This window comes from Erythrolamprus reginae, chromosome 1, assembly GCF_031021105.1.
Source record: "Erythrolamprus reginae isolate rEryReg1 chromosome 1, rEryReg1.hap1, whole genome shotgun sequence".
Classification (NCBI taxonomy): domain Eukaryota; kingdom Metazoa; phylum Chordata; class Lepidosauria; order Squamata; family Dipsadidae; genus Erythrolamprus; species Erythrolamprus reginae.
Window position 1 is genome coordinate 150,048,300 of NC_091950.1, and position 15,101 is coordinate 150,063,400.

Genomic DNA, 15,101 nt, shown 5'->3' on the forward strand with positions numbered 1-15,101 from the left:
CTGGCTTACTTAGCCTCCTTCTTGAGTCAGCCTCTCCATACCTCCCTTCAAGTATATCTACCTTGGTATTTTACAGTGATTTTTTATTTTGTTCATACAAGGAGAGAAGGAATCTACAAAAGCTGTAGTTCTTCTCTCTTGTCTCCATTTAGGATGCTATAAATCAGCTCAGTCTTCTATAGTCATCTCAGTGGGTCTTGTCCATGTGCATACCTCCTGTACATAATTATGCTGGATGCCTAGGTGCCACAGTGGCTTGGCATCATTAGCAGAGAGGCAGGGTTTGCCAGTGGCATTCGTGAGATGTGCATTCTGCAATTTAACAACGGAATGGAACTGTATATGCCCAGTGCCATGTTCAAAGTCTATTATCTTTTCGTTCTTTTGAACAATTTTGATCTCTATTGGATGCCTTAAAGAATCACTTTATGATCAGGAGGTTGCCTTTTGCCTAGGAAAAAATAACCCTATTGACCTGTCTTTGCTTTATGTTCCACACAGGCCTACAGCAAGAAATCCAAGATGGAAGGATATGAAGTCAATGTGGAGGATTGGATGTTTTCAGGCACCTCAGATAACTACAGCGACTTCCCAAATGTTACTTTAGATTACCTAGGTACACTTACAGAAGCTTGCGAAGAACACCACATATCAAGTACAATGAAATACATTGTAGCATTTATCTATACACTGGTTTGCATTTTGAGCCTGCTGGGCAACTCCTTGGTGATTCTAGTGGTGAGCTACAGCAAAGGAAACCGTTCTGCTACAGATGTTTATCTCCTGAACCTGGCAATCGCTGACCTACTCTTTGCAGTCACCTTGCCCATCTGGGCTGTATCTCGAGTTCATGAGTGGATCTTTGGCACTTTCATGTGCAAAATTGCCTCAGTCCTGAAGGAAGCCAACTTCTACAGTGGTGTCCTCCTATTGGCCTTTATCAGTCTTGATCGTTATTTGGCAATAGTTTATGCTACTCGGGCAGCCACTCAGAAGAGGCGCTCGGTCAAATTTGTCTGCATCGCCATCTGGATATTGGCCTTCCTCTTCTCACTTCCTGTGATCCGCTTCAGGGAAGTTTTTGAACTCCCAAATTCCTCTAGCAGGGTTTGTTATGATAACATTAGTGGGAATCAGACAACAAAATGGAGGGTAGTATTGAGAATTTTACCTCAGGTGTTTGGTTTTCTCCTCCCCTTGATTATCATGATGATTTGCTACGGAATAACAGTGCACAGACTCTACCAGACAAAAAACAAGCAAAAGAAGAAGGCAATGAAAGTAATCTTGGCCGTAGTGCTGGTCTTTGTGATCTGTTGGCTGCCCTACAACATCGCCCTGCTTTGTGATACTTTGTTGAGGCTTGACTATATAACCGATAGGTGCTCTGTTCGAAATAAAATTAATGACGCTTTGTTAGCTACTGAGATTTTGGGAGTTGCTCACAGCTGTATCAACCCCATCATATATGCTTTTATAGGTCAGAAATTCCGGAACAACTTCCTCAAGATCATGGTCTCACGAGGTATGATCAGCAAAGAAATCCTGATTCGATATAGGAAGGGATCCACCTTTTCAAGTTCCTCTGGTAATAGTTGAGCTAACTTGTAATAAACTTGCCTGCCAGAAGTTTATTCAGAGGCATCTGAAAAAATCCTTTGCCTGGAGAATGTCACATCTTCTATGGTGATACATCAAAAACTGTAGAGACCACCCTTTGCTTTGATTTGGGAAAGCTATTAATGCCATTTTAAAAAGTTCTGTTTATTTCTATGAAAAGACATTTCTCCAAGTTGTGTGACTGGTCTTTGATTTTCTTCCCATAATTCTCATAATTTTTATCACTTTTCTTATATAGTATCTGTTTCATTAAAAAAAGAGTAAGGAAGCCTGAGTCATACCTAGCTTATCCTCCAGGCAAACAATCTGAATAAAATATATTACATTCTGGACATCTAAAAATGTTATTCTCTTAAGATCAGGCTATTGTCCCTTTTCAAATTAAGATTGCCAGTTTGTATCTATGGAATGTTTTTATATATGGAACAGTAAATCTGTTTTTTCTACAGCCCATCTGTCCAAAATCAACATCTAGCATTCATTTAAGTAGACGAAGCCATTTGAACTTTACTAAAAACATTAGAGAGAAGTTGAAGTAGCAAAAATGTTGATTTACCCCCAAATTTTCCTCTCTCTGTCCACTTGCGCATCTGAATAAAAATAATTTTGCATGTGCAGTTATGACTAGATCAGTAATCAATATAGGGTTTTTTTTTAAATGATGCAATGAATTCCTATCCTAATCTGGAGAAAAAAAGGATTATGTGTCCAGTGGAGGGATGTGGGGCATTTATTCAGCACTTTTATCTCTCAGTTAACCAAGATAAAAGTCCTGCTGGACCACATATCTATTGGGTAACCACCGCATGAGTTCTCTACACTGAATAGTTATATTTGTTGGTGGTGATGATGGAGTTTGTCTCCTTTTCTTCTCAGGGAAATTGTCATTAGTGTGTAGGTATTTCAAATTTGAAAAATTGGCAGACATTATGTACACTTTGATTTTCTGGTGTGTGTCTTCCCCCCCCCCCCAGCCTTGTCTAGGCAAGATATCAGATAACATGCTGAATTAATAAAGATTTTTTCCTCATCTATGTTATATCTCTTATATTTTCTGGGTATAAAGAACACAGTGAATTGTTCTGAAACACACACAGCTAGTGGAATCAAAATAATATTACATTTATGTGGGATATTCTACGAGATAAATTATAACAACTTGCTCAAAAACCTTAAAGGGACACCGCAGTCTGGTGGCGGCAACAGGACTTCATGCTTCTTTTTTTGGCCTGTACTTTTCGGTAGTTTTTGGTATAAGCAACCTGCAGCTGCCGCCTGTTTTTCAGCACGAGAAGCCTCCAGCTGCCTCTGCCGGCTCAGTTCTTTGCCAGCAAGAACCGAGCCAGTAGTGGTGACTGGAGGCCTGAAGTCCCATCACCACCAACCTGTTCTTTGTGCCGGCCAGGAACACACACACAGTTACCTGCTGGTGCCCTCCAGTGTAGCAGGAGACCAGCTTGCTGCGCTGGAGGGATGGTTTCAAAGCGGAACTGCTCGAAAGGCAGCTGAAAACTACTGGTGACTGGAGGCTCACCGGCTGAGTCTCGCCAGTCCCAAGACATGGACAAAGATGAGCAAGGCGGAGGGTGAGCAGGCAACATGTGGGCAGAAGCCCCGGGGAAGGCCAGAGCATTCCCTGACATGGTGCATTATCCTGGCCAAATCAAATATCAAGTGGGTAGAGGCTCTGGGACAAGGCCAAAGTGGGAGAATGGTGGGTTCCCTGACCCAGCCATAGCGAACGGAGAACAAGTTATTATTATTTTATTTTATTTATTATTTATTAGATTTGTATGCCGCCCCTCTCCGTAGACTCGGGGCGGCTCACAACATACAATAAAACAATTCATAACAAATCTAATAAATTTTTTAAAAAACATTAAAAAACCCCATTATTAAACCAGACATACACATAGACATACCATACACAAATTGTATAGGCCCGAGGGGGGGGGGGGGATGCCTCAATGTGGAAGGCAAGTGGGTGCTAGATCTTGACACATAGCTCTATAGAGAGCTGAGATTCTTTCCCTTGCTTAGATTCTTTCTCAGCAAACAGCCATTTTGCTCTCAAAGAGCTCCCTACTGGAAAGGAATTGTAGCCTTCCTTGCAGGCTTCCATAATGATTTTCTGGAAACCAGCAGAAAAGATTGCAAATGGCAGCCACGTGGTTGGGAGTTACTTGGTGAGCAGTCATAAGTGTGAACAGATTTCCAAGCCCCCGGATCATAATCCTATGACCACAAGGGTAGTGATGCCTCATTTTGCGATAGCAAGATGTGCTTTACGAGCCATAAAGCACTCATTCCACGGCTGTTGTAATTCTAGTTTTAAATGAACAGCCATACATTGAGGACTACCTGAGGAAGGGGACACAAAAGAATTTAAAACAGTGCATTCAAGATTGAGAAAGATGGTAAGAGGCTTGGAGATTAAATCCAGTGAAGAACAATAAACAAGGCATGTAGAGCCTAAAGAAGAAAAGGCTAAGGGGGTTGTTGATACCATAGCAGTATTTCAGCACTTCAAAAGTTCTTACAAAGATTGGGTAATGGTGGATTATATTCTTCTTAGATACCAAGGGTAATTGCCATAATATTTCTCCCATTACTCCCAACCTCTGCTGTATGTCAGTCCTGTGACCTAGATTAAATCAGGAAACCAACTTCAGATTGATGACTTAAAAATAAAAGAAATAATTGGCCTTGGATAATTATTTTATATTGGATTTACAAATGAGTTTTGTTAAGGCTTGGGTGAATCTTGTGAGAAGGAATAAAAAAATTAAATCAACATTACTTGAACAATCTAAAGATTAACACTGTCAGAGGAACGGAAGGGATATAAAGCTGGTTTATTTAATGTAGATTAAAATAGATTTGCTGTTATTTCCAGAAATCCTTAATGAACCTTTGCTGACACCTGGACTGAAATGACAATGCTCTATTACTTTATTATAATATAAGAGACAGGACATGGAATGAAGAGATAATTGTTTGTAAATTAAGAGGAGGTAAAAATTGTTGAGATGAAGATTGGAAGTCACTATATTCTTTATTTTTCCTCCCTCTCTCCTCTACATTTTTGTTTTCCTTTGCACTGTCAGCTCTGAAGCGAACTTGGCTGAAGCCATCTTTTCCTCATTCATAGTTGCCACAAACTTAGAAACGTTGATAGACGAGTCAAAACAAATAGTTTTCTTCTGGGAACCAAGGTCATCCCAATAGATGACAAGTAAAGGAGGAAAGGAGTGACCAGCTGCTTTCATTTGACAATGTATAAAAAAATGTTGTTATGATTGAGTTTCTACCACTCCAACCAACCCCCCCTCCCAATTTTCCAGGCTAAAATGTGTGGCAGCCAGGAAGCAAAAAACAAACAAACAAAAGGCATCCAAAACTGCCAATTGTATTCATTGTTAATTTTGATGTTTGGATTTTTACAATACCTATGTACATTAAGATTAACTAAAACGAGTGTGATGGCAAATGTTTAGGAACCTCTGCTCTACAATGAACCAATTGATTAACTTTGCCTAATGCTAAGGCCAGTCATAATAGTGATATTTGTTGCTACGTACTGTAGTTGTTACAATTGGGCTTAGATGCACATCGAAACCAGGGGTGGGCTGCTGCCCAGACTGGGGAGAGGGGGGGACACACACACAGTGGGGTAGTGAAAATGCAGCTCCACTCCAGAACACCCAATTTGCACTGAAAGATGTTGAAAGAAAATGCAGGGCATCCTGCATAAACCACGCCCCAGTGTGGTAGTAAAACATTTGGTAGCCCTTCTCTGATCCAAACCCACAGCCCTCTTCAGGCCCAGAGCAAACTGAGTCATTTTTTCCCCTAAGTACAACTGACTTCATAGGATTGTGGTTGCAAGGATAAATTTATGGTAGCCCACAGAATTGTTTCGAATTTTCAAAGAGCAGGTGGGCTCTAAATTCGATAAATACATAATATTTTTATTATATAAATTATGTTATAAAGAATTGTATTTGTCCTAAAACCTTGAATTTTAGTACAGGTCAATAACCTAAGCTTAATTGAGATAGAAAGTAGAAGGGAGGGTTGTGAGTTTTTGTCTTAAATTATTCTCAAAGGAATGACGCATGTAGCAGTTCTACTTTCTTTCAATTTTACCCTTCAATTTTTCAATAGATTTTGGGGGCTAAAATTGTAGGAAGTGTAAGCATGAAATACTTTCTTCTCCTTCCTAGCTACTGACTTTGTTGTTATGTTGTGTTGAAAAATATGTGTCCTCATTGCCTGCCTTCTGAAACCAATTATGTTGCCACACTAATTTCAAAATTTGTGACATAGGACAATGTTGGCAAGATATTCATTTACTCTACAACCTACAAAAAAAATGAACTGCAATCCTACTCAGAATGTATGCTACAGTTTCATATATTTTCATCAAAATAACAACTGTTTTAATTTGCTCCTATCACCAAGGTCAGAGTAGAAGAGAACATTTGAATCAAAATGAAAACTCCATATACCTTTTTGTAAATAGCTTAAATGAGATTACACTTTTCCAAAATCTTCTACAATTGGTCAATTAATTAATTATCCCATTGAGGATTTTAAAGGAATATGATAGTGATGAATAATTTCCCAAAACTTCATTCCAGGTGCTTTAAATGGAAGATCTAAGATTTTATTTCATAATACTAGTAGCAAAAGAACACCAAATATTAGGGGCATGGATTTTAAGAAAGATTTGGAAGTATCGATACAATGCATCCTTTTGTAAAATAGGCAAGGTGAACAAAAATATTAAAACTCTAAAACTCCACATTCAGAGTTCACACATTTCATAAATTCATAAAGCCCAATTTGTGAAGATAATCACTGTGATTTGTACTGTAAGCCATAATTTAGGACTCATAATTATTTATAATCAGATTATTACGACGTGTTCAGTACTGAATAAAATATACCATTTGAATTTGCACCAAAGTGTGATGACTGATATAACGCTAGTTTAACTTTCATACATTACAAAATCATTTCTTTAACATACTGTCACATCCGTGTATCTGCCTTTCTTCAGGGGAAGAGGTGGGGGATTGGTTCCTGGTACCTTTTATTTCTATTTTACTTTCTATGTAGCCCCCCTCCTGCATTGCATTCTTGTATAACCTTTATATGGGTTGTATGCAGGGGTGGGCAGCAGGCAGGATGGGGTGGAACACAGTTCCACTGGCGGAAATGAAGATGCGTGCATAGCTCCAGCTGACTGGCAGCTGTCACTTTATTCATTTTATTGTATTTATATGCCGCCCCTCTCCGCAAACTCGGGGCGGCTAACAGCAATAATAAACAATATACAGTAATAATCCAATACTAAAAGCGAATTAAAAACCCCTTAATATAAAAAACCAAACATACATACAAACATACCATACATACAATTGTAAAGGCCTAGGGGGAGAAGGAATCTTAATTCCCCCATGCCTGGCAGCAGAGGTGGGTTTTAAGTAGCTTGTGAAAGGCAAGGAGGGTGGGGGCAATTCTAATCTCTGGGGGGAGTTGGTTCCAGAGGGCCGGGGCCACTTCCTGGATTACTGGTCTCAGCTTGGCTCTCCATTTTTTCCCTGCTACTGCTGCTGTGCACTCCTTGCTTTTTTCCTCTTTCCTCCTTCCTGGCCTCGGATGAGCTTCCCTCTCTCCTGCCTGGCTTGCCTCCAGCCTCACAAGGCCACCTCCCAATGCCAGGAGAGTCGCGCTGCACTGAAGCAGTCTGGGCTGCGGTCTTTTTTTCCCCTCACGAAACCCACAGCTGAGATGAAAAGGCATCATGCGGCAATAAAGTTCACTTGAACAATGATGATTGTTCAAACCACTCCCACCTGGTCACATGGCCGCAAGGCCACTCTTACCCAGTCACATGACCATCAAGCCACACCCACAAAATAATCCAGACCCACAGTGTGGCAGTAAAACTTTTGGCTGCCCATTACTGGTTGTATGGGGGAGTGTATGGTGTGCTTAGGGAGGAGTACCACCTCTGGTGTAGGGGCATGTTGTGTCCTTTTATGGCAGCTCATTTCATGGCAGCTCAATCACCTTTCACTCAGCTATCTACCTATCACTCAGCTCTCACCTGTGGCCCCTAGCAGCTGTAGGATGCACAGTGGCTATACTTCAGCCAACAGCTTCGACAAGCTGGCCAAGCGAGGTTGAGAGTAGCTGTTGGGTCATCATTTTTGTAATGTAAAACTGTTATTTTAGATTTTACTTATTAGATTTGTTACCATGTATTGTTTTTACCACTGTTGTGAGCTGCCCTGAGTCTACGGAGAGGGGCGGCATACAAATCTAATAAATAATAATAATAATAATAATAATAATAATAATAATAATAATAATAATAATAAATCTTTGATGAGATAGGGACTTGTCTATCCTGAGCATGTGAAGATAGATTCCAGCAGACTGAGCAGATGAAATCTACTAGAATAGAACAACAGTCATGAAGTTGATCTCTGCAAGTGATGTGGTATGCTAAGAGTATAACAAGTCATGAAAGATGCCCTGGTCAACCACTGCGTCCAGACCATCTCCAACTGTGTCAATTCTTGTCCTGCTATTTGGAGCAAGACGGAATTTGGGAAGAGAAGAGTGCTTTAATCCAATAATGGAAACAACATTACTCTTTTGCACTTCAAACTTTGTCACACATTCAAAAGATATGGGTTTGCATCACAACAATGGGATGTTTCTTTCATCAGATTGACTGGTTTGATCCCTCTTGTAGTCACCACTGCAGTTGGTTATTTTTGTAATAGGACCTTGAATCTTTACTGGATTGAGAACCAGTTCTTACAACAGATAGAATAGTTTGCTGCAATAAAGGGCTGTGGTTTTCCCTCATTTGCTCCCTCCCTCTCCCCCCCCACCACAAGCACCGAAGTCTGGGGCTCATAAGGCTGCAGACATAGTCATTTCCAAAATACCCAGTCAACTGTTACCCAACAGAGTTTTCTGTTTTTGCAAGCAAACCCTCACATCCTCTTCATATACTGTAAACTGTTGATATCACCTTTACAGCAGAGATTGAAACACCCATCCTGGAAGAGTAAAATGCCGTGATTAGCAGAATAATTTTCAAAAGAAAAAAGAAACCTTCCCAAGGTTTCCCCATCTAGTCGGATGGCGGGTGATGCCAAATTTACAAATTGGTGACCACCTATAGGAACTGTAGAATTAGAGTCACCAGGTTTCCCCAGGACCACAAGGAGAAGATGCTATTGCCTTTGTAGTCTGGATGTCATTTCCTTAGATTCTGGAGAAAGATTGTTTAATTACAGTGTGCATACTAGGTATTAAAAAATGGGAAACAATGACTTAAAAGACAATTTGCCATAATTTGAAAGCAGTTTAGTAATGATTAACAATATATACAAATACTATTTGAAACCACAGTGTGGTGGAGGGGTGAGCAGATGGAACTGCCCACAGTGGAGTGGGCAGGCAGTTCATGGTGGTGCCACCATGAGCGGAGTGGCAAGACAGGTGAGTGGATGGGAGCGGGCAGGCCATTCATGGCGCCGTCACCATGAAAGGAGCAGCAAAACAGGCGAGCGGACAGGCCGCTTGTGGCAGCGCCACCACAACTGGACCCACGCAGGCGAGTGGATGGGAGCGGAGTCTGAGCGGGACTTACCTTGTTTTGTTTGGGTTCCAGACCTTTTTGCTTCCGCACATTGGAAATCTTGCTTCCCTGGAAATATCTCTTGCACGTATTCTTGCGTGAGATTTGGCTTCTGCACATGTGCAGAAGCTGAATCCTGCACCGGGCACAGGCACCCCCGCACTCCCGGCCCATTCCAGTAGGGCTGGGAATGATGGCCTGCCGCTGGGAAGGATTTATGAAGCACAGGGAGTACTGCATTTCCATTTATCAATGATGAATCTGCATACAGACGGGAAGTTGAACAACTATCCTTGTGGTGTGACCAGAACAATCTAGAACTGAACACACTCAAAACTGTAGAAATGGTGGTAGACTTTAAGAGAAACCCTTCCACCTCTCACAATACTAGACAACACAGTATCAACTGTAGAGACCTTCAAATTTCTAGGTTCTATCATATCTCAAGACCTAAAATGGTCACCTAACATCAAAAACATCATCAAAAAAGCACAACAAAGAATGTTCTTTCTGCGCCAGCTCAGGAAGCTCAAACTGCCCAAGGAGCTGCTGATTCAGTTCTATAGAGCAGTGGTCCCCAACGTTTTTTCCACCAGGGACCAGTTTCAGGAAGACAATTATTCTATGGCCCAGTGGGGGCGGAAAGGGGCGTGGTTGGGGGGCGGGATTAAGTATGGGGGTGCTGGTCCTCCCCGCCCCTCTTTCCCGCCATCGTCCTGTGGCCGGCAGAACCTGCCTCCCAAGCCCTCTTGCCCAGCGGGAGCTAAGCGCTGGAGAGAGGGGGTCAGGCTGGCCCTCATGCCTCCCCCCAGCCAAAAACGCAAAAGCGCCCCGCGGCAGAAGCCAAAATAGGCTTGAGCCCTCTTGGTCCTTCCCGCCCCTCTGTCCCATCCATCGTCCTGTGGCCGGCAGAACCTGCCTCCCGAGGCCTCTTGCCCGGCGGGAGGCGAAGCGCTGGAGGGAGGGGGTGGCGGCATGAGGGCCGGCAGCTGCTGACTCCACGGACCGGTGCAACATGCCCCGCGGCCCGGTACTGGTCCGCGGCCCGGTGGTTGGGGACCCCTGCTATAGAGGAATCATTGAGTCTGTCATCTGCACCTCTATAACTGTCTGGTTTGGTGCTGCAACCCAACAGGACCGACACAGACTTCAGAGGATAATCAGAATTGCAGAAAAAACAATTGCTGCCAATCTGCCTTCCATTGAGGACCTGTATACTGCACGAGTCAAAAAGAGGGCGGGTAAAATATTTACTGACCCCTCACATCCTGGACACAAATTGTTTCAACTCCTACCCTCAAAACGTCGCTACAGAGCACTGCACACCAAGACAACTAGACACAAGAACAGTTTTTTCCCGAACGCCATCACTCTACTAAACAAATAATTCCCTCAACACTGTCAGACTTTCTACTAAATCTGCACTTCTATTCTACTAGTTTTCCTCATCATTCCTATCACCCATTTCCTCCCATGTTGACTGTATGACTGTAACTTGTTGCGTATATCCTAAGATTTTTATTAATATTGCTTCTTCATTGCTTATTTGACCCCTATGACAATCATTAAGTGTTGTACCACATGATTCTTGACAAATGTATATTTTATTTTATGTACGTTGAGAGCATATGCACCGAGACAAATTCCTTGTGTGTCCAATCACACTTGGCCAATAAAATTCTATTCTATTCTATTCTATTCTTATGTTGCCACCTATTGCACAAATGCTCTGAGTGGTATATATCCTGTTTCACCAAAAATAAGATATCCCCCTATACTAAGCCCAGTCGGGCTTTTGAGTGCATGGCAATAAGGCCAAGCTCTTATTTCGGGGTTCAAGAAAAATATAAGACAGGGTCTTATTTTAGGGGAAAACACGGTAATAAAAACCATAAAATAGCAGCATGTGTGGGCTGGTCAGCTGATTTATTTGGCTCGCACAGAGGCTCTGGGAGGGCGTTTTTGGCTTCCAGAGAGCCTCCGGAGGGGATGGGGTAGGGCGTTTTTACCCTCCCTTGGCTCCAGGGAAGACTTTGGAGCCTGGAGAGGGCGAAACACAAGCCTACTGGGTCCAACATAAGTTGGGAAACAGGCCACTTCTGGCTTCCAGAGGGCCTCTGGGGGGAAAAGCTTTTTCACCCTCCCCAGGCATTGAATTATGGGTGTGGGCACTCACGCATGCGCAATTGTATGCATCCATGCTCTTTCAGCTCCTGAGGAAAAAAAGGTTCACCATCACTGCCCAGGGTCATTCATACATTGGCAAAACAGTAACCTTTTTTATTTCTAATTTTTTAAATTGATTTTTATAATAAAATCACACAACACATAACAATGTGCTCAATGCTCAAAGCGCCCACCACCAAACAACATTCATACCCCCTTAGACAAGTTCCTTCTTAGATCTCATAAAGATAAATGTTGTATGGTTTTTAAATGACAGTTTTTTAAATGCTTTCTTTTAAATATTTTAAACACTGCACATTGTTTTTATTACTGTTGTGAGCCGCCCCGAGTCTGCGGAGAGGGGCGGCATAAAAATCTAATAAATTATTATTATTAATTATTATTAAAGAGAGGGAGGGGGAATCAGATTCAAGCTTACAAGATTCTGTTAATACAACTTTACAATAATAGATTCACTTAGATCTTGCCCCCTGGCCAATGAATGAGTTGAGAGAATGTGGAATGAATGGTTTTTTATGGTCTTTTTTTTTGGGGGGGGGGGGAGGTTTAGATTTTTAATTAGTTAATTGGATTTAAGATATTGTGAACTATATATTTTAATTGTTGTGAGCCACCCTGAGTCCTCAGAGAGGGGCGGCATAGAAATCCAGTTAATAAATAAAAATAATAATAATAATAATAATAATAATAATAATAATAATAATAATAATAATAATAAATCCTGGCCTATATAATATCTGCTGTATCATGCAGAGCTGATATCAATCTTTCAGGTCTGAAGGTGCTCTCCCTCCACCTTCACTTTTTCTTCATGTGGACCAGAAAGTGGCTTGTCTGAGATGTTTTCTCATTATTTTCTTGGCTCAGACCCAAGCCCTGCTTATCTGATCCTTGCTTTGGCAGTGTTTGTTCCTTTGTCTCTACACTATTTTCTATTTTTTGGCTTAGCTCAGGGAGTCTCCAAACTTGGTCACTTGCAGACTTCATTTCCCAGAATTCCCCAGCCACTTTCAAACTGGGGAATTCTGGGAGTTGAAGTCCACAAGTCTTAAAGTGGCTGAGTTTGGAGACTCCCGGCTTAGCTAATCACTTGGTGCTAACTCAGACTCAGGGGCATTTCCTTCTAAGAAGCTACATCTTGTCTGCTTGCCTGATGGGCACCCGATGGATTGGAGAACAACCTTCCCTATCTTCCAGGGCATGGAAAAGCTAAGAACTACCAGTGATGAATTATATACTCCCAGCAACCGATAAGGACCCAGAGGGTTGGCCTTCTCCGGGTTCCATCAACTAGGCAGTGTCAGTTGGCGGGCTATGGGGGAGGGCAGCACCAGCTCTCTGGAGCTAACTACCTCCAGAGATTCATACTGCCCCCCCCCACCCTATTGGCCTTACAGAAAGCCTTAAAGACCTGGCTCTGCCAGTAGGCCTGGGGCTGTTGAGCAATTGATACATCTTCCAATTCCGGCCACAAAAAGTGTGAATGTTCTTATTAAGGGGTTTTAATAGGGTGCTTTTAAATTGCTTTTAATGATGATATTTTAGATATATTGCTCTTGAGTTAAAACGGTATATACAAAATATGCCCCCGTTTTGGTGGTGGGGTATGAATGTTGTCTGGTAGCGGGCACTTAAACACTGAGCACATTGTTATAGGTTGTGTGCTGTGTGGATGTTTTATATTATAAAAATTAATAAAAGTACTTTATTTAAAAAATGATATTTTGTTGCATGCCGCCCAGAGTCCTTCGAGAGCTGGGCGGCATATAAATTAGATAAATAAATATACTGGTCTTCTACCTACATGTTTAGTTTTAATGGGTGGAAGACAGCTTGACAGAAATAACATTTTCTCTTTTTCTCAAGCAGAATGGAGACCCTCTCTCCAAACATTACCTGCTAAGCATGCAACTTCCACCCTGGAGAAACTAATTCTGTTCCCATTCTCTTATGTGTATTATGCACGTCCACATTCATTTGTATCACATACTGTAAACACAGTTGCCTCATATTTATCTAATTTAGCAACTAAGGTTTGTTGAGTGATATCTTTGGTGTATGTTTACCTACCTGACGCTTCTTGTGTTCAGCCCTTCCAGTAGCTGCTGGTAGCCTCTTACTTAAGAGATAAGGAGCTTCTGCAATGGCACTGGAAACCTGTAGAGGGAACAAACTGTTGGCTAAGAACTTAGGCTATTGCACTCAGTTGCTTAATTGCCCAGCTACACAAGGAAAAGCTAGGTAAAAGATGCATATTTTCTCTCTTGCAGAGACTGTTAAGAAACATAGAAACATAGAAGACTGACGGCAGAAAAAGACCTCATGGTCCATCTAGTCTGGCCTTATACTATTTCCTGTGTTTTATCTTAGGATGGATATATGTTTATCCCAGGCATGTTTAAATTCAGTTACTGTGGATTTACCAACCACGTCTGCTGGAAGTTTGTTCCAAGGATCTACTACTCTTTCAGTGAAATAATATTTCCTCACGTTGCTTTTGATCTTTCCCCCAACTAACTTCACATTGTGTCCCCTTGTTCTTGTGTTCACTTTCCTATTAAAAACACTTCCCTCCTGGACCTTATTTAACCCTTTAACATATTTGAATGTTTCAATCATGTCCCCCCTTTTCCTTCTGTCCTCCAGACTATACAGATTGAGTTCATTGAGTCTTTCCTGATATGTTGTATGCTTAAGACCTTCCACCATTCTTGTAGCCCTTCTTTGGACCCTTTCAATTTTGTCAATATCTTTTTGTAGGTGAGGTCTCCAGAACTGAACACAGTATTCCAAATGTGGTCTCACCAGCGCTCTATATAAACACCAATTACAATCTGTTAGAGGGTTGCTTCCCACCCTTCTTTATACAGCTCTATTTGTTCCTTTGATGACTTTCAGTGGGAGAATATAGAAGCTGTGGCCTTTTCGTATTCTTATTATTCTTATTATTTTTATTATTATTATGTCAATACAACACAGCAAACGAGATCACTATGCTGGATTTCGTATTTCATCACCAGTCGGGCGCTTCCCAAGCACCTAAGACTGCATGATGTAATAATAATAATAATAAAAATAATAATAATAATAATAATAATAATAAATGTGCCACAGTGGCACTGAAAAAGGGGGAAATCATTGAAAGTGGGGGCATTGAAATGCCAAATGGTCAAACCATCAAGTGCCAGCAGCCAGAAGCCTACAGATACTTGGGCATCTTGCAACTGGATAATATCAAGCATGGCCATGTGAAAACTGTGATCAGCAAAGAGTACATCCAGAGGACCAGAAAAATTTTGAAGAGCAAACTGAATGGTGGCAACACCATCAAGGCTATAAATACTTGGGCCATACTTCTCATTAGATATACAGCTGGCATAGTGAACTGGACTCAAGCAGAGCTGGACACCCTGGACAGGAAAACCAGAAAATTAATGAGAATCTATCATGCACTACACCCCCGCAGTGATGTTGACAGGCTGTATTTACAAAGGAAAATAGGCGGCAGAGGACTTTTGCAAGTGAAGCAGACAATAGAAGAAGAGAAGCATGCATTAGCTGACTACCTGAAGGGGAGCAAAGAGTCAGCGTTGATGGAGGTCAACAATAGGAAGCTTCTCAAGGT

The 15,101-nt window shown here is 41.6% G+C and overlaps 1 protein-coding gene across 1 annotated transcript; it reads left to right on the forward strand.

The window, feature by feature from the left end:
- Positions 1 to 522: 522 nt before the first annotated feature.
- Positions 523 to 1,599, forward strand: LOC139167876 (C-X-C chemokine receptor type 1-like). Its single transcript, XM_070752999.1, has one exon. The coding sequence runs from the start codon at positions 523 to 525 to the stop codon at positions 1,597 to 1,599; it is 1,077 nt and encodes a 358-aa protein (XP_070609100.1).
- Positions 1,600 to 15,101: the final 13,502 nt, after the last annotated feature.

Coding starts and splice junctions, on each gene's coding strand:
- LOC139167876 (XM_070752999.1), top strand. CDS start 523: ATGGAAGGATATGAAGTCAATGTGGAGGATTGGATGTTTTCAGGCACC.